Source organism: Coffea eugenioides, chromosome 11 (assembly GCF_003713205.1).
Source record: "Coffea eugenioides isolate CCC68of chromosome 11, Ceug_1.0, whole genome shotgun sequence".
NCBI classification, from domain to species: domain Eukaryota; kingdom Viridiplantae; phylum Streptophyta; class Magnoliopsida; order Gentianales; family Rubiaceae; genus Coffea; species Coffea eugenioides.
The window spans coordinates 39,475,377-39,494,627 of NC_040045.1; the positions used below are offsets into that span (position 1 = coordinate 39,475,377).

At 38.0% G+C, this 19,251-nt stretch overlaps 3 protein-coding genes across 3 annotated transcripts; all 3 read left to right on the forward strand.

The window, feature by feature from the left end:
* The first annotated feature begins 3,162 nt into the window (after positions 1 to 3,162).
* On the forward strand, positions 3,163 to 5,595 carry LOC113752545 (putative late blight resistance protein homolog R1A-3). Its single transcript, XM_027296659.1, has 4 exons — positions 3,163 to 4,559; positions 4,944 to 4,968; positions 5,050 to 5,175; positions 5,305 to 5,595. The coding sequence occupies exons 1-4, from the start codon at positions 3,163 to 3,165 to the stop codon at positions 5,593 to 5,595; spliced, it is 1,839 nt and encodes a 612-aa protein (XP_027152460.1).
* Positions 5,596 to 6,225: 630 nt separating this feature from the next.
* Positions 6,226 to 8,376, forward strand: LOC113752546. Its single transcript, XM_027296660.1, has 2 exons — positions 6,226 to 6,342; positions 6,620 to 8,376. The coding sequence occupies exon 2, from the start codon at positions 6,637 to 6,639 to the stop codon at positions 8,374 to 8,376; it is 1,740 nt and encodes a 579-aa protein (XP_027152461.1). The 5' UTR covers positions 6,226 to 6,342; positions 6,620 to 6,636.
* A 4,586-nt stretch (positions 8,377 to 12,962) lies between these two features.
* Positions 12,963 to 16,684, forward strand: LOC113752547 (putative late blight resistance protein homolog R1A-3). The gene is made up of 2 exons (XM_027296661.1): positions 12,963 to 16,051; positions 16,270 to 16,684. Exons 1-2 carry the CDS (start codon positions 12,963 to 12,965, stop codon positions 16,286 to 16,288), a joined length of 3,108 nt encoding a protein of 1,035 aa, XP_027152462.1. The 3' UTR covers positions 16,289 to 16,684.
* The last annotated feature ends 2,567 nt before the right edge of the window (positions 16,685 to 19,251 follow it).

The following is a 19,251-nucleotide window of genomic DNA, read 5'->3' on the forward strand; positions in this document are numbered from 1 at the left end:
TCGAATTGCATTTAGTGACTGTTTGTTTCATCGTGCGACACCTTTTATAAACTTTTCCTCCCCATTAAGTCCAAGAATGAGAACGCGGTTAGAGGACCCCACCAATCAACCCTAACCCAGCCCACCTCGTTTTTGCATGTCATCCGGCCCAAAAAGAAGCCATCCAATTGTGGAAGAAATGCAAACCCTAATCAAAGTGTACCAGAAAAACGTCTACCACTTTGATAATATTATAAGAGTTAGTTGGGTGTGAGTAGTAATATCACCATTTCCTAGTGCAATTTGAGGATTTTTTGTTCTTTTGTGGAGTGCCATTTGACAGATTTACACATAATACCGGGATACTTAGGCGGTAAAGTGCGAGCGATCGAATTTAAATGGGACAAATTTAAAAGTTTAAAACGTAAATGTTTAAAATAAAAAGTTAAAAAGTGCAACGTAGAATTAGTCGTTAGAGTAATCATTGAACTATATGGATTCACGCACTAGTGAAACATCGTGGCATTGCACTAGCAGATCGAGCATAATAGAATTAGTCGTTAGAGCAATCATTGAGCTATATTGACTCACTTACTAATGAAACATAGTAGTGGCATTGTTAGATTGAGCATAACAAGGTTGTCTTTTAACCATAAGAACACTGGTAAGCTTAGACAAAATCAATACTCATAAATGACGATGATTGAAACCCAAATCTATTCTTCTTTCTATTGGGTCCATCATTTTGACTTAACAAACGACAGATGACCAAAATTTTTCTTGTTGGTTCTTAGTTTTTACTCTTGGCGTTAACTAAGACACCGTTGGGTGTTATCAAAGTTATTACTACTTTGGTTCTTTGTACCTTTTAAGGATTTTTTTTTTTTACCAAACAAATCTTTGGGGTGTAATGAATTTTCAGTGTCAAGTTGTTTCTCTAGTGCAGACACTAGAGCATCTGTCGCTTTTCTCGTGTATATGATTCTCCATGTTAAGCAAACTCTGGATGGAAAATTTTAGTCAAATAGTTGGTGATAGATTGTTTATTATAAGTTGCAATACATTTGTAAGGTTCCTGATCAGATGACTGGAGAACTCATGGAGTGCCATTTATGGCTGATACAATCATACAATTGACGAATTCATTCTCTCTGGTTTTCTTGCTCAGATTGACATCTTTTCCAAGATTGCACAGAGATCTCTTGAAATTCCAGATGGAACAACAGAAAATATAACTATTTATGACAGTGGCGAGCGTAACCTGCTATATAAGTTTGTTACCATTGCAGACGACCTAAAGGACTTTTCTTGAAAGATGGATGAAATCAAATCAGCATCTGGGCAAAGCAGCGAAAATCTCAAAGACTCTGCTTGGTGCTTATCGGCCAAAGCAACTGCTTGCTTAGTACCAGTTGAGAATCTCAAGAATGCTATCATCTTGGTTTGAGAAACTAGCTAATTTGATATCAAGTCTCTACCGAGAGCTTAGTTACATCATGATCTTTCTGGAGGACTCAGTAAATTACAATAACGTCTATGAAGCACGAGGAATGTTGCTAAAATAAAATGATATGCTATTTTATGGATTATTGTCGGAGGAGGAGGGTGAAATTATGATTATGAGCAGGCCGTAACAGATTGGAAGCTGTCTTGAGGCTTGAAAAAGAACGGCTTATTAGTAGCTTTGATCAGGACAATGGGATTGGCCAATCTTTCAGACGCTAGAAGAGATTATCCAGCAAGAAAGAGCTCAAGATGATTTGGAATCAGACACTAACTACTGAGCATTGGCAATTATGAAAAGCTTATCATTTTTTGATTGTTATAGTGATGCCTCTCAAATCTGAATCTGTGATATGCTAGATGTTGTGTCATGATGAAACCTAAGACTACCATTTTTCTCCCTATATTGAGCGGATAATTTTCCAGAGTAAACTCCTGGTCCTGGGGATTGAGGATTACGTTCATCTTCCATCCACCGAGCTACAACTTGCCATCCGTCATACTGCTACTCAATGAGCTTGAAGTCACAAGTAAGAGAGTATATTAACAATTTACGCTGGAGAATCGGGTGCCAAGAACATGTGCCTTTACTGAAAGGGTAATTGGAAAGTAGAAGTACGTTTCCTGAGCTTGCCCCTAATGCTGGAATGAGTTTCGCGGAATTTCTTTAAAAAAAGAAAAGAAAAGAAAAGAATTGGACCGGACTGTCATGTCTTTGTCATAGATGGTTCCAAAGTTCCAATTTTAATTTCTTCAATCATCAAAAATGGTTTTCCATACAACTAATCAAAAATGGCTTTAAGCCACCAAAATTTGATCGAGACAAACTGTAACAGGGAATTTGTTGCTTCTTCTCCTCTTTTGTTTCCATTTTTATGTGGAATAGTTTCCTGTAACAGGGAATTTTTATGCAATTGCCGGGGCTTGGGGAAACCCCAAGAAATTCCAGCACTTCCCTGTCTTGTTCAGACTGAGCTCCCCAAGATTATCTTCCTATCAGAAACAAACTTGATGCGGAGGGAGATGGAAGGAGTTAGACGGAAAATTGGCTTCAGTAATGGTTTCTTTGTTAATAGGCTGGAATTGAGTCTATCCCAAGTCTATCAAGCTAGAGACTTGCTACTAGCCCTTTTGAGCTCTATTGCACAGTCCACTGATAAAATGGTTGAGAAGAGCAATGCTCAATTAGCTGAAATTGTGTACAGAAGGTTGAAAGGTAAGAGGTATGTGATTGTTATGGATGACATGTGGAGCATTGATGCTTGGAATGATGTCAAAAGGTGTTTTCCTGATGACGAAAATGGAAGTCGAATAGTAGTTACAAGTCGGTTCAAGGAGTTAGCAACAAACGTGAGTCCCAAGAAGCCACCTCATTGCATGAACCTTCTGAACATAGAACAAAGCTGGGAACTATTGGAAAAGCTCACCTTCGGGACAGCAAGCTGCCCCCATGAATTGGTAGGAGTTGGAAAACAAATAGCTAAGAGATGCCGAGGATTACCTCTAGCTATTGTCGTTGTTGCTGGTGTTCTCTCACGTGTCATCAGGGAATACAATTATTGAAATAATATTGTTGAGGAGGTTAGCTCAGTTGTTTCCACTGATCCAGAAAATTGCTTAGATATACTTGCTTTGAGTTACAATTGCTTGCCCCATCACCTGAAAGCCTGCTTCCTCTATATGGGGATTTTCCCTGAAGATTGTGAGGTTGAAGTTTCAAAATTGATTAATTTATGGGCTGCAGAGGGCTTCTTATATTTGAATTCAGAGAAACAGTTGGAACAGATTGGAGAGGATTACTTGGAAGACCTTATCGGCAGAAACTTAGTTTTGGTTGAAAAGAAGCCTTTTGGGGGAAAAGTCAAAACTTGTCGCCTCCATGACTTCTTACGGGAATTGTGCTTGAAAGAAGCTCAGAAGGAGAACTTCATGCATGTCATACAAAGGGGAAGTGCCAAAGGTGTTCAAACAGGCACGCGTAATCAACGTCATCTGAGTTTCCATTTGGATCCCTACAGTGATGTGTCTGCAGCACCTGCAATCCCACATGTCTCATCTTTTCTGTGTTTCACACTGGGTGCTAATATAGTACCTGATATTCTATTCTTTCAGTTAGGCTTTAAGTTGCTTAGAGTATTGGACATATTCTTTCTGCATTTCGATTACTTCCCTGTTCAAATACTAAAACTGATACATTTGAGGTATCTTGCACTCAATGTTACTTATGAGCTTCCTGCCTCAGTTTCCCAACTGAGGAATCTCCAGACCTTAGTCATTCATGGTCCATGGCTTTGTCAGGAATCTGGCGGTAGCCCAACACCGTTACTGGAGTATTGGAGTATGCCTTCACTGAGGCATGTGCATATTACTGCAGCTTGTCATCTAAAGAATCCTTTCACTGTACAAGATAACCTTCCTCGTCCATTTGCTTCAGAACAGCTGCAAACTCTCTATACAATACAATTTTCATGTTGCACAAAGGAAGTTTTCAGTGTCATGCCCCATCTTAAGAAACTGGGAATTTGTGAATCTAAAGACGACTACAGCACAGACTGTTTGTCACAAGTCCTAAATAATCTTGTTTGCTTGCAAGAACTTGAAACCCTGGAGTGTTCCTTCCACACACAAAATAGAGAAGTGCGAAAGAATTTGGGTTTGGCTGCTTTGCCAGTGACTCTTAAGCGTTTGAGTTTGAGTTTGAGTTGGAGTTACTTACCATGGGAAGATATGATCTTTATTGCCATGTTGCCCAACCTTGAGGTGCTTAAACTCAAAAATTATGCTTTCCAAGGGCCAAAATGGGAGCCAACTGAAGAAGGTTTTCATAGTCTAAAGCACTTGCTAATTGAAAACACTGATTTGATCCATTGGGAAGCAACAATAGTTCGCCACTTTCCATGCCTTCAACATCTTGTTCTGAAATCATGCAAGCTCTTGGAGGAGATCCCTTTTGGTGTTGAGGAACTTGGTACCCTGCAGCGGCTTGAGGCCCACTATTGTAGTGAACCTATTGAGAATTCTGCTAAAGAAATTCAAGAACAGATTGAAGGCATTGATGTTATTATCAGAAGTGATCGGTATGTTAAACACTCTCCTTGTATGATTCTTGACTTGTGATCTTTTACTTGCATCTGATAGTTTGAACTTCAGTTAAGACGGAAGCACTTTGATTCAAATGGTTTATGTCTGAGATTCGAGTAGTTATGTCTTTTCCTGCGCCTAATATTGCTAATGGCATTCTTTTCTTTCCTTCTGTCTATGAAGCTACTTATTTTTCTTTCCCTTTTTGTAACAGGAATCCAGACTCTGCATAAGGAGTGCTATCAATTCTTCTCTCTCTCTTAATATCCAATGTTTACAACTTCTTCATTTCCAACTTTTTTTCCAAATAACCATTTGTAGGACTTCGCTCTCTTGTGGCAAATGCACTGTGACTGCCAAATGCATATTCATGGTTTTAGTCTTCAGTTAGGATTTGACAAGTTGGTACTCCCATTCTACGTCTTCTTGATGCCTGTTTCAGTAGTACTATGTTGATGTCCTGCTTGATTATCTATTATGGTTCAGATGAGTTTCATGACTGTTAACATGTATGTCATGAATTCCTCTCACAAGAAGCTTTGCGATAATAATCTTTGTGTATGTTCCTATTTATTGGATGTAATCCTTTCTTCTGCAAAGAAGTTACTGATGGTATGTTGGCTCAGCTCATGTTATCTGTGTATTATAATATTAAATTTTAAGCAATAGAGTGTTTTAATAAAATTTCTCCATCAATCCAGTGAAATATATAAAATCTGAACTAGTTTGATATGCATTCAGAAGAGAGAGAAGCCTAGTCGAATAATGAAAAAGACAAACAGATTTGAGTTGTTGTTACGAGTCAGTTCTATTCTAGTACCCAAATCTGCAGTGAAAACCTATACATCTCAACCAGGGTTCAGGATTCAAGAAAGAGACATAGGAAACAGAAACAAGCTTCTGCTTAGAAGTTGGCTTGCAATATTCAGCTGTGAGAAATGTTGTATCATTCAGAAAAACAAACAAGCTCCAAATTTTCAGTTTGCAATACGGTTAGTATGGGTGGCCTATGCCATTGCTTCTCTTTTGTAAACGCTGTAGCATCTGCTGTGCTTCCAAATTAAACAATTGCAGGCTCGAGATTTCTGTAGAAAAAATGTTCGTTGATTATATGAATATGCACTTTAGAAGAACTATACAAGGGATTTCGAACGTGAATATGCACCGGATCATTTGTATTTTCCTGCTATAATTTTGTTTTGGATTCAGTCACAAACTGGAATTAGTAAACTTAAAGCTCCAGCATTTGACGGTCAAAGTATCCCACAAATTTCAAGCACTTTGAAACAGAAGTTGCACAGTTCATATTTACGAAGATCTATTTCTCTTATATGAATTGTGTGCCAGCTCAGGAGAAAAAAGAGGAAAAAAAAAAAGAGAAAAAAGGGTCACTTACTTTTAACCTCAAAGAAAAAAAGGAGAGATAGGAAAACTTGAATTATTTAATTTACACAAAAAATCGATACAAATGCAATTTACAGTAACTAATTCAAACTACTTGGAGTGGGTAATAGTTCTTGCCAAATTGTTCCTTTAGGAATGCAACTAATGCAAGTGTCCTACTCCCTTAGCAGGGCCCGGTCCAACTGTTCTGGGACTCCTAAATATTCAACTTTTGTCCCCTCAAAGAAAATTGAGAAGAAAAGAAATCAAAGACGAGACGTTTGGCACTTGGGGAGACTTGGCTGCTTCATGTTCGTTGACCACCAGTTCTCATCGCCGGCTTTCTTCTAGCAATCGTGATACCGATCATCAAAGTCCGTTCCTCCTCTGCTGCTGGTAAGCTGTAGCTTCTCTCTCGCATTCATAGTTGTCAGGCCCCGGTTTTTTTGCTTTCTCCTACATGTTAGTATGCTCTTTTATTTTTTATTTTTTCCGATTCATTCATATTTACTTATTTAGTATGCTCTTTCTCCTACACTTTCTTTTGCTTTGTCCTAGGTGATTCATTCAAGTTATTTTCTTTTATATTTACTTATTGCAGTCCGGTTAAATCTTTAAATCCAAACATGAAGGGTGATTTATTTGTTAATTTGCTATTGATTACATCGGGTAGGATTGACGGAGGGAAAGATGGCTTACGATGACGTTGTTTATCTGTTGGTGGAGGAGGTGGACGAGTTAACTACTATCCTAGGCAAAATACTGAATATCAAGGTATTGCAAGCCAAGTTATTTATAGAAAAAGTTGTTGCGGTCATCAGAGTATTGGAAATGGAAGGACCCCCAACTTTGCCGGACCAATTAGTAGAAGATATTGCACCTCTTGCATTGCCTGTAGGAGATTTTGCTCGGAGAACTAAGCTACTAATTACTTCACCGTTATATGATGAGTATAGAATGAATATTCGTCGCGGCTGGGAACGAATGCTATCAAGAGAAGTGCCAGAATTAGTAGAACAGATTGGTTTAAATGAGAATAAGCTGGAGAAATTTCTTGATGAATCTGACTTCTACAGCTCCTGGGAAGATTTACGCCACAATTCAGCCTTCCTACCTTGTCGTGACGCGGTGATGGATCTGCTTCAGTCTTGTCGAGAACTCAAAGACGCCATGAACTTTTTCAGTGAAGTGGGGACTGAATCAGCTTTTCTCTGCCAACATCTAAAGTTCTTGCGGAGCTTTGCTGAGCTGTGCGGGCGTTCCAATGAATGGCGTTGTCGCCAATTTGTGAAAGGCATCATGGATGTTGCTAACAAAGCTCTTGAAGCGCTGGAATGTGCAGATGGAGATATTCTTAGGTCAGGGATGTCGGAATTTGTATCAAATGTATATGCTTCAGCTGCGCTTCTAACGGAAAATTGTATTGAGGAGACGGCCAAGAAATTTTTTGATGGGAAAAATGGCAAGCGATTGGTTTTGTTGGAGACTTTAGAAATGCTTCATTCCTTCACGGAAGAGATTGATACTGCTTGTGGGAAACTTGGCAGCGAAGATCATCAATCGCATAACGCTTCATTTGGAAGAAATGGTTTTCCTTCACTGTCTGTGATTCGTGAGAAGTTTGCTAGAGGAGATCTTCCTTCACTGCCGATCACGTATTATCTACGTGCTTTTCCTTTAATTGAAGGAAGAAAAAGAGGGAGAGTTAGTGTTAGGTCTGGTATCAGGCGACCTAACAAACAGGTTCATTATCTGCGTGCTTCTGGAGGAAAAAGAAGAAGAGTATCTAATATCATACTAGAGCTGCAAATGAATCGAATTGAATCGAGTTTTGATCTAATCGAGCCGAGTCTCGGCCTAATTTTATCAAACTTGAACTCGAATTCGAACTCGACAAGCTGCCAATCTGAATATAAAGTTCAAGGTCAAACTCTAGCTCTAATTCGAGCTCGTGCGCTCGAGCTCGAGCGAGAGCAAGAGCGTGAGCGAGAGCTTGTGCTCGTGCTCGAGCGCAAGCTCGAGCTCGTGCAGCTTGAGCTGGAGCTGGCAATCGAGCTCGTGCAACTCGACCACGAGCGCGAGCGCCAGCTCCAGCTCGAGCTCGAGCTCGAACTCGAGCTCGAGCTCCAGCTCGAGCGACAGCGCGAGCTCATGCTCAAGCTCGAGTGCCAGCGCCAGCTTGTGCTCAAGCTCAAGCTCGAGCGCCAACGCGAGCTCGTGTTGCTCGAGCGCCGGCTCGAGCTCATGCTGCTCGAGCGCCGGTGCCAGCTCAAGCTCGAGTTCGAGCTCATTCGCCAACGCGAGCTCGTGCTCAAGCTCGAGCACGAGCGCGAGCTCGAGCTCGAGCTCGAGTTCGAGAGTGAGCACGAGCGCGAGCTCGAGCTCGAGTTCGAGAGCGAGCGCAAGCTAGCTCGAGCGAGTTCGAGCTAGCTCAAGCGCTTAAAAAAGACTTGAGTTTGATGTTGATCGAACTTAAGTCGAGTTTTGACTCCAACTGCTCATGAGTAGCTTAATTTTTTTGCCGCCTTAAACAAGATCTAACAAACAGGTTAATTATCTACGTGTTTTTCGAGGAAAAAGAAGAAGCGTTGTTAGTGTTAGGTCTAGTACTAGACTGGTTAAGCGTCAAGTTCCGACAATGATGACAAACTATGTTAATAGAACCAGAATGTATGTGGTATTGCTGCCAGAAATGGAGAAATAGCTCTAGAATGTATGCTGCTGCTACCAAGAATGGAGAAATAGCTCGTGAAGAGTTTTGCGAAGAAGATAGAGCAAGATTACTATATTCACGGTATGGGTCCGTTGATCACCAAACCACTAAGAGAGCTTTTAATGAGTTATTTAGACATTTGGCTCATCGAATAAATATTTTGAGTTCTCTTGTGATTTAGTAATTAAATGCTTTTGGGTCTAGAAACACTTTTTTATAGCTTTTATACTCTGTTTCATGGTGAAACTCTACTCTTCTGTCACTGCTCTAATTTGTGGTAAAATTCTACTCCTCTTTCGTCATAAATCATGTAATCTGGTGTCTGTTCTGGTTGATCATAGTTTTCTAGAGAATGCAACTACATGAACAGCAGTGCATTGCTCAGAACATGATCAGCACAGCTTTGTACAGTCCAGGAGATTAATCTTCCCCGATTTTCAGTTGTTGAAGCATTGCAGGGTATTTAATTTATCAACAGATACCTATGTAGATTCGTGCATGTTAAAAAGAATACATAGTTACTTTATTATGCATTTTCTAGGAAAGAAAGCGGTGTGCATTTAGAATAGGTACAAAAGTTATTTTAACCTTGGCGGACTGTCCTGATTCCTCATTGTAGTTTCTAGGTTTTTATATTATTTTTTCTTTTGGTAAAATAGTTTCAAGATAGTTTCAAGTTAAAATTTGTTTCTAAAAGAAAACAGAAGTGCTTTATGAAGGGCACTTAAGAATGCATATATTCCCAGACCAAGAACTACGCGGTAGCAGTAAAGAATTTTCTATTTGAAATCCTTGTTAGCTTGAATCCTCAAACTAGGTAACCATTCCTGTGCGTCTCTTTGATGCGGGTTTTGGTTCCCGAGGGTTGCATCAGAAGTTGGTAATAATATACGAGGATGTTAAAAAATTTCGTGGTCATATAAACATAGCTTTTCTTGGCCAAGTTTTAGTCTCCGGATGCAAGCCTAGGAGGCGGCTCCATCTTACAGTATCTTGATCTTCTAGGCCAAGCCAAGTGCTTCACATCTTGATAAACTATATGTGAACGTTGGAACACAATGCAAGAAAAAATTCAGTCGGCTTTTCGGTAGAATAGTTTTTAAGGTACTTGCTGGAAACTAGCCTTATCGTAAACTAATGCAATGTCCAGAAAATGTTGCTTAGAGATTAGAATCTGTCAGTTGCATGTCAGGTGGATTAAATCTGCTGCATGGTTTGGCCAATATATAAAATGGTTAATGGTTAATGTGACATAAGAACAAATGCAAAATCACATAATAATGTGATTAAAATGCTGTCAGGTGGATTAAGATCTGCTGCATGGGAAAACTCTATGCAAAATGACATAATGGAGTTCAATAATTAAAAGCCTCCATGAGTCTTGGTTCTTTGTGTTAATAAAAGATAATATGAGTCAAATCCAATCGAATTGTTTACACTTTATTTTCCTCGCTTCCCAACTTTTACAACTAATAACGTGTCACGTGTTTTGCACGTCAATATTTTTTTTTTTAAGATATAACATTTTCTATATACTAAATTTCTTTGCTAAAATTTGATTGTAAATAGAATATATTCTAAGAAATTATGACCAACAAAATTTAGCAATTGTCAATCAAACAAAGTGTATATTGCATACAAAACAAATTAAATATTTATTTTATATTCTACCATACAAAAACTTTGAAGATGGAAGTTTAGCTAAGTTATTGTCTATTTTAATGGAGTTACAGCAAAAGGAAGAGGAAATTTTCTATGATTTTATCAAACTAGTGCTTAAAATCAGAGTTAACAAAAATATTTGCTAAAAGATGCTCATTTTCAGCTATTGTAAAAGAGATCTAGGGTCAGCTCCTTCTTCCAAATCTAAATAAAATCAATTGGAAGTCATGGCCTCCCACATCAATGCAAACTAACAAGAGTCTCTTAAGGCTAAACTCGTATATTTCCATAACAAAAACTTGAGATGAGACTAAAGGAACACTCTCAAATATATGCAAGTTGAAGTTCCAAATCCAATCCTTCATTTGTTTTAGAAACTAATTTCCAATTCCAATCTAACAATATTTTCTTCTTTGTAATTGAGCTTTCTGTCTCATGACTCTCATGCAACTTGAAACAGTCTTCTTGTAACTTTACTCTTCATCAAGCCTTGATTTAAGCCATTTTATGGGAAGTGAATGGATGAATTAATGATTAATAACACCACTTTATTGTCTCATTTCACATTGAAGAGTTCAAACAATAGTGAAAATCAATTGACGGCTTAAATTGGAACATTATATTAGATTGATTTTCATCGTAACTCTAAGCAGAGATTGATTTTTGGTTTTTTTATTGACTATTTCCTTTCTATGTTTTGTACATAAATAAGCAAGCTTTTATGCCTCACAATAATAGAGTTTCATCAACAAAAATTAAGCAATGAACCCTTCTTTCCCACCAACATTTTCCTTAAAGACTAACTTTTAAATCAAAATTTTGGATAATTTTGAGAAGAACCTTTCCACTAGGACATTAAGAAGTAAGGATAATGGGAGAAAATATGCAAAATATTTTAATCACTAAAGTATGAAATCTATTTCACTTAAATCCACTCATGTATAAAATCTATTCCACTTTTGTTTCTAAAGTATAAAATTTGTTTCACTTAAACATAAAATTTAGAGCAAATCTTTTATATATTGACAGTGTAAATATTAATATGATTTGATGCATGTCATATATGAAGATTTTGGAGTTTAAAATCAAATTCAGATAATATGACATACATCTAAACCTATCCGTGTGTACCTTGATAATGTAAGAAAATAAAAATTAATCCATGAAGTCTATCTCATTTTCGCTAATTAACTGGGATCACCTTTATATTTAAGGAACTAACGCGTCTCGTTTCAACCTTAGAGATGAAAGTGAAAATTTTGGAATAATTAAATAATGCAAAGTGAACTTAACTCATAAAACAATAGAAAGATGGATTTCTCAAATCACCTAAAAAGAGGCCTCACCACGGTCAATATTATCCATTGCCCCCACAAAAATGAAAAGCTCTAAAATTTTATACTCTGTTTGAATTAGGGGATAATTGCAGAAACCTCCCCTGAGATTTCTGACATTTGCACTGACCTCCCCTCTAGATTTAGAAATTGCATTCACCTCCCTTGAACAGTAACAATTCGTTGCAGAAACCTCCCTGACAGCTTTTGTAGAAGTGAGATAAGAATTTTCTTCCAATTTTACCCTTACTTGCTTGACAATTATTATTTTTTTGACAATTGCTTAACTAATTATCTAATTAGTTAATAGTTAAACTAATTAACTATTAACTAATTATCTAATTAACTATTAACTAATTATCTAATTAATTAATTAACTAATTATCTATTTAACTAATTAACTAATTATCTAATTAACTAATTAACTAAAGCTGTTGTCTGTTCGAAACTAACAAACTATTTGCATGTTAAACTAATTAACTAATTAACTGCTTAACTAATTAACTAATTAACTAACTAACTAATTAACTAACTATTTGCATGTTAAACTATATGTAGTACGCATTACCTATTTAAAGTATCGACTCTTTATAGGTATTTTACTTTCAAACATTTAATTTATGATAAAAATATCAATATTTGTAAGTAAAATTCAAAAAGTATTACATTAATATTAATGTGTTTGGATTACATTTTTCGTGATTTTTTATGAAAAAATTACTGTAGCGATTTGATGTATGTGAGGAAAAAAGGTAATAGGAAAATGTGATCACGGAAAACGACGTAATCTTTCGGCCAAAATCGGCAATCCAAACATTTTCATCCACTGATTGTAGCAAACAACTGTATCCCAACACTTGAGTCAAGGACTCTTCCCCGGGTTGATTACTGCAGTCAAAGTCTGGTCATTATCTTCTGTATTGATCTCTAGTAAGAAACTCCGACTACTCAAGAACTTTTTTTTTTTTGACAAAAAGCGATCATCTCATCCTTCTGAATTCTGATCGTGTCCTGCTTCTCTGCTGCTGGTGAGTGTAATCCTGACAACTTCTCTTCCATTTATTTTCTACCCCGATCAGTCAAAAGGGGTTCATTTTTACCTTTTGATTGCTCTGTTTGGTGCTTATGTTCAACCAGTTTTCTTTTATCCCTAATACATGCTTATCCCATCTCTTACTGGATATTTTTAACTAAAAAATTTTCCTTTTTATGCTTTTGGTTCCTGCAATCGCTTGTCTTTCAACCCTTTTTCATGTACCTTCAGATTTTGTTAATCGTCTTGGATATATTCCTATTACAGCTGAGAGATGGCCTACGCTGCAGTTGCTTCCCTGGTACAAACGCTGGAGTATCTGCTGCAATTTCCCTGTTTGGTTCTGGAAATGAAGAAGATGCAAGCGGAGGTTGTCACACAGAGATTCCGTCAAGTCTTATTGCTGCTGAAAGGAGAACCCTCAGCTTCGTCGAGCTCAGGTTTACAGCAATTAAGCGAAGAACCTAAAACTCTGGCATCCAGCTTTGAAGGATTTCTTGGGGCAGTTGGTCCGCATGCTGACTTCTTGGAGATCAAGAAAAGAACAGTGTCCTTGAGCTGCGGAATACCAAAATTGCAGGAAAAAAAGCCACCAATTCTGACGGAAATTGGATCTTTGGAGCAAGACCTGAAGAAATTTCTGGAAACCACTGTCCTCGACATCCGGACAGATCTATTCAACTACGTTGTTCATCAACCTTCTCGTGAAGCAGCAAGAAAAATGCTTCGGGCCGTGGATAAGCTCAAACAGGCCATAATCTTTTTCTATGAAGTTGCTTCTGAGATCACAATTCTCTACCAGGATCTTTTCTCCTTGCTGAGTTTTCTTGATGATTCTTCTGATAAATTCCAGGATCATGAATTACTGAAATGCATCAAAGACGTTGCTTATAGAGCAAGAGATCTTGTTGAAGAATGTATCGTGGACAATCAAGTCGAGTCAGTAAAGACGTACCTTATTTGCACTTTGTCCAATAGTGAGTCACCATCTAGATTCCTACCGCAGGCAGTGGGGAAAAGTTCTCTTGAAACTGTGGTCAAGAGTGTCTTAGATGGAAAGAAGGGCATTCGTCGAGGTTTAGTTCATGCATTACAGGATGTTCAATCTTTCAAGAGAAAGACTACAAATATAGATGAAAAGAGTCTAAGATTGCAGGGATCAAGCATCAGGAAAGCACCACTTAGTTCGAATAAGGCGGATATCGTGGTAGGTCTTGATGCTGAGCTGACGACTATCTTGGAGGGGCTCACTGGACTGCCGCTTGGACTAGAAATAGTGACAATTTCTGGGATGGGCGGCATTGGTAAGACAACTCTTGCTAGAAAAGCTTTTAATGATCCTTATACTGTTTATCACTTCTATTGTCGTGCATGGATAACAGTATCCCAAGTCTATCAAGTGAGAGATTTGTTACTAGGCCTTTTGAGCTCCATTGCACGGTCCACTGATAAAATGGTTGAGAAGAGCAATGCTCAATTAGCTGAAGTTGTATACAGAAGTTTGAAAGGTATGAGGTATATGATTGTTATGGATGACATGTGGAGTATTGATGCTTGGAATGATATCAAAAGATGTTTTCCTGATGACAAAAATGGAAGTAGAATAGTAGTTACAACTCGGTTCATGGAGATAGCAACAAATGTGAGTCCCAAAAAGCCACCTCATTGCATGAACCTTCTCAATACAGAACAAAGCTGGGAACTATTGGAAATGCTCATCTTCGGGACAGCAAGCTGCCCCCAAGAATTGGTAGGAGTTGGAAAAAAAATAGCTAAGAGATGCCGGGGATTACCTCTAGCTATTGTCGTTGTTGCTGGTGTTCTCTCACGTGTCATCAGGGAATACAATTATTGGAATAATATTGCAGAGGAGGTTAGCTCAGTTGTTTCTACTGATCCAGAAAATTGCTTAGATATACTTGCTTTGAGTTACAATTACTTGCCCCATCACCTGAAAGCCTGCTTCCTCTATATGGGGATTTTCCCTGAAGATTGTGAGATTGAAGTTGCAAAATTGATTAATTTATGGGCTGCAGAGGGCTTCTTATATTTGGATTCAGAGAAACAGTTGGAACAGATTGGAAAGGATTACTTGGAAGACCTTATCGGCAGAAACTTAGTTTTGGTTGAAAAGAAGCGCTTTGGGGAGGAAGTCAAAACTTGTCGCCTCCATGACTTCTTACGGGAATTGTGCTTGAAAGAAGCTCAAAAGGAGAACTTCATGCATGTCATACAAAGGAGAAGTGCCAAAGGTGTTCAAACAGGCACGCGTAATCAACGTCGTCTGAGTTTCCATTTGGATCCCTACAGTGATGTGTCTGCAGCACCTGCAATCCCACATGTCTCATCTTTTCTGTGTTTCACACTGGGTGCTAATATAGTACCTGATATTCTATTCTTTCAGTTAGGCTTTAAGTTGCTTAGAGTATTAGACATATTCTTTCTGCATTTCGATTACTTCCCTGATCAAATACTAAAACTGATACATTTGAGGTATCTTGCACTCAATGTTACTTATGAGCTTCCTGCCTCAGTTTCCCAACTGAGGAATCTCCAGACCTTAGTCATTCATGGTCCATGGCTTTGTCGGGAATCTGGCGGTAGCCCAATATTGTTGCTGGAGTATTGGAGTATGCCTTCACTGAGGCATGTGCATATTACTGCAGCTTGTCATCTAAAGAATCCTTTCACTGTACAAGATAACCTTCCTCGTCCATTTGCTTCAGAACACCTGCAAACTCTCTATACAATACAATTTTCATGTTGCACAAAGGAAGTTTTCAGTGTCATGCCCCATCTTAAGAAACTGGGAATTTGTGAAACTAAAGAAGACTACAGCACAGACAGTTTGTCACAAGTCCTAAATAATCTTGTTTGCTTGCAAGAACTTGAAACCCTGGAGTGTTCCTTCCACGCACAAAATAGAGAAGTGCGAAAGAATTTGGGCTTGGCTGCTTTGCCAGTGACTATTAAGCATTTGAGTTTGAGTTGGAGTTACTTACCATGGGAAGATATGACCTTTATTGCCATGTTGCCCAACCTTGAGGTGCTTAAACTCAAAAATTATGCTTTCCAAGGGCCTAAATGGGAGCCAACTGAAGAAGGTTTTCATAGTCTAAAGCACTTGCTAATTGAAAACACTGATTTGATTCATTGGGAAGCAATAATAGTTCGGCACTTTCCGTGCCTTCAACATCTTGTTCTGAAATCATGCAAGCTCTTGGAGGAGATCCCTTTTGGTGTTGAGGAACTTGGTACCCTGCAGCGGCTTGAGGCCCACTATTGTAGTGAACCTATTGAGAATTCTGCTAAAGAAATTCAAGAACAGATTGAAGGCATTGATGTTATTATCAGAAGTGATCGGTATGTTGAACATTCTCCTTGTATGATTCTTGACTTGTGATCTTTTACTTGCATCTGATAGTTTGAACTTCAGTTAAGACGGAAGCACTTTGATTCAAATGGTTTATGTCTGAGATTTGAGTAGTTATGTCTTTTCCTGCGCCTACTATTGCTAATGGCATTCTTTTCTTTCCTTCTGTCTATGAAGCTACTTATTTTTCTTCCCCTTTTTGTAACAGGAATCCAGACTCTGCATAAGGAGTGCTTTCAATTCTCTCTCTCTTAATATCCAATGTTTACAACTTCTTCGTTTCGAACTTTCTTTCCAAATAACCATTTGTAAGACCTCTCTCATGTGGCAAATGTGCTGTGACTGCCAAATGCATATTCATGGTTTTAGTCTTCAGTTAGGATTTGACAAGTTGGTCCTCCCATTCTACATTTTCTTGATGCCTGTTTCAGTAGTACTATGTTGATGTCCTGCTTGATTATCTGTTATGGTTCAGATGAGTTTCATGACTGTTAACATGGATGTCATGAATTCCTCTCACAAGAAGCTTTGCAATAATAATCTTTGTGTATGTTCCTATTTATTGGATGTAATCCTTTCTTCTGTAAAGAAGTTACTGATGGTAGACATTGTATGTTGGCTCAGCTCATGTTATCTGTGTATTATACTATTAAATTTTAACCAATAGAATGTTTTAATAAAATTTCTCCATCAATCCAGTGAAAATTTGCTTCAGAAATGCATCCAGTTTCACTTTTGTCTGATGAGTTTTCCTTCTAAGCACTTTACTATTACCCTTTAATAATGGGGCTGAAATGCAGTCCACCAGTATGCTGTCTGTTAGACAGTGTCAAAATATTTAATTTGGCCAAAGGAAGGAGAACCTTAATGGTGAAGAGATGTTGGTACCAATATCCCTTCATGAAAGTACAATCTGAACAGAAGCATCTCTTCTCATAGGGGACCCTAGCTTTGCATATCGAGTAACCTGTGGTTTTGGGACTAGATAGCTAGTTCATTGAAATTTGAATACTTGATTCAACACCTTCTATCCTTTTTAGTTTTGACTACTTGATTTCCCATTTGATGTTTATAACTAGCTCTTGTTTAACACTGGATCGGTTGATGAACCCCACCCTCTGACTTTGTTGTCCTAACACTGCTCCAATAGGATTAAATCCATCTTGATGATCCATCTGATGGTATCTATTATAGCTAGTATGACGTGCAGCTCTGTTCTGTTAATAAGCCAGAGTCAAATGCAGGTCAGTAGCACAATTCAGTAGCCCAGAGGAAAGCAAAGACGGTAAAAAGAAGCTTGCTGAGCTAGGTGGCTATCAAAACCCATTCTTGTGACTTGGGAGCATCTAATCTATCTTACTCTGTTCTTGATGATTAATATTATGGTACCCATTTTTATGCTCATTTCTGTTCTCTGTACGTTCCTGATTAGAATTGATTGTTTACAGTATGTCTTAGAACTTCTATGGAAATTAAGCAGAACCATTATTTCCCCCTAAAGAATTAGCCTTCAGTTGTAAGGAATGAATAATATGCTTACATATAAAATCTGAACTAGTTTGATATGAATTCAGAAGAGAGATAAGCCTCTAGTCGAATAATGAAAAAGACAAACAGATTTGAGTTGTTGTTACGAGTTAGCTCTATTCGAGTACCCCAAATCTGCAGTGAAAACCTACACGTCTCAACCAGGTTCAGGATTCAAGAAAGAGAAATAGGAAACAGAAACAAGCTTCTGGTTAGAAGTTGGCTTGCAATATTCAGCTTTGAGAAATGTTGTATCAGCGTAACAATCAACATCATTCCGGAAAACGAAGGTGGACAGAAATAACAAGCTCCACATTTTCAGTTTGCAATACTTGTATGTCCAGTTAATATGGGTGGCTTATGCCATTGCTTCTCTTTTGTAAACGCTGTAGCATCTACTGTGCTTCCAAATTAAGCAATTCCAGGCTCGAGATTTCTGTGAAAAATGTTCGCTGCTTTCTAGGGCACCTGGTTATATGAATATGCACCTTAGAAGAATTATACAAGGGATTTCGAACGTGAATATGCACCTGATCATTTGTATTTTCCTTCTATAATTTTGTTTTGGATTCAGTCACTAACTGGAATTAGTAAACTTAGAGCTCCAGCATTTGACGGTCAAAGTATCCCACAAAATTCAAGCGCTTTGAAACAGAAGTTGAACAGTTCATATTTACGAAGATCAATTTCTCTTATATGAATTGTGTACCAGCTCAGGAGAAAAAAGAGGGGGAAAAAAACAGATGAAAAGGGTCATACCTTCACAGTTTCACTTACTTTGAACAAAAAAAAATGATGGATTATAATTTACACAAAAATCGATACAAATGCTATTTACAGTAACAGTTCTTGCCAAATTGTTCCAACTAATGCAACTAATGCAACTATACTACTCCCTTAGTAGGACCAGGTTCAACTGCTCTAGGACTTAAATATTCAAACTTTTTTCAACTATATGTCCCCTCAAGAAAATGGAGAAGAAGTCAAGGACAAGACTTTTGGCACTTGGGGCTACTTGGCTGCTTCATCTTCGTTGACCACAGGTTCTCATCCCCAGCTTTCCTCTAACAATCGTGATTCCGATCATCAAAGGCCCTTTACTTCTCTGCTGCTGGTAATTTGTAGCTTCTTTCTCTCATTCAATGTTGTCAGGCCCTAGTTTTTATGCTTGTCCTAGATGTTAGTACGTTCTTTTCTTTTCTGTTCTTTTGTTTTATATCTTGGAGCTTTACGTGGGATTCATTTATATTTACTTATTGCAGTCTGGTTAAAGCTTTAAATCCAAACATGAAGGGTGATTTCTTTGTTAATTTACTATTGATTACATCGGGTAGGATTGACAGAGGGAAAGATGGCTAATGATGAAGTGGTTCGTCTGTCGGTGGAAGTGGACGAGTTAACTACTACCCTACGCAAAATACTGAATATCAAGATATTGCATGCCAAGTTATTTATTGAAAAAGTTGGTGAGGTCATCAGAGTATTGGAAATGGAAGGACCACCAACTTTGCCGGACCAATTAGTAGAAGATATTGCACCTCTTGCACTGCCTATAGGAGATTTTGCTCTAAGAACTAATATACTAATTACTTCACCGTTGTATGTTGAGTATAGGAAGAATATTCGTCACGGCTGGAAACGAATGCTATCAAGAGAAGTGCCA

Bases quoted from the DNA above. Each gene is read 5' to 3' on its own strand.
- LOC113752545 (XM_027296659.1), top strand. From the start codon at position 3,163: ATGGGGATTTTCCCTGAAGATTGTGAGGTTGAAGTTTCAAAATTGATT. The intron at 4,560-4,943 runs GTATGTTAAACA...TCATGGTTTTAG, and splicing joins GTTATTATCAGAAGTGATCG to TCTTCAGTTAGGATTTGACA. The intron at 4,969-5,049 runs GTACTCCCATTC...ATTATGGTTCAG, and splicing joins AGTTAGGATTTGACAAGTTG to ATGAGTTTCATGACTGTTAA.
- LOC113752546 (XM_027296660.1), top strand. From the start codon at position 6,637: ATGGCTTACGATGACGTTGTTTATCTGTTGGTGGAGGAGGTGGACGAG.
- LOC113752547 (XM_027296661.1), top strand. From the start codon at position 12,963: ATGGCCTACGCTGCAGTTGCTTCCCTGGTACAAACGCTGGAGTATCTG.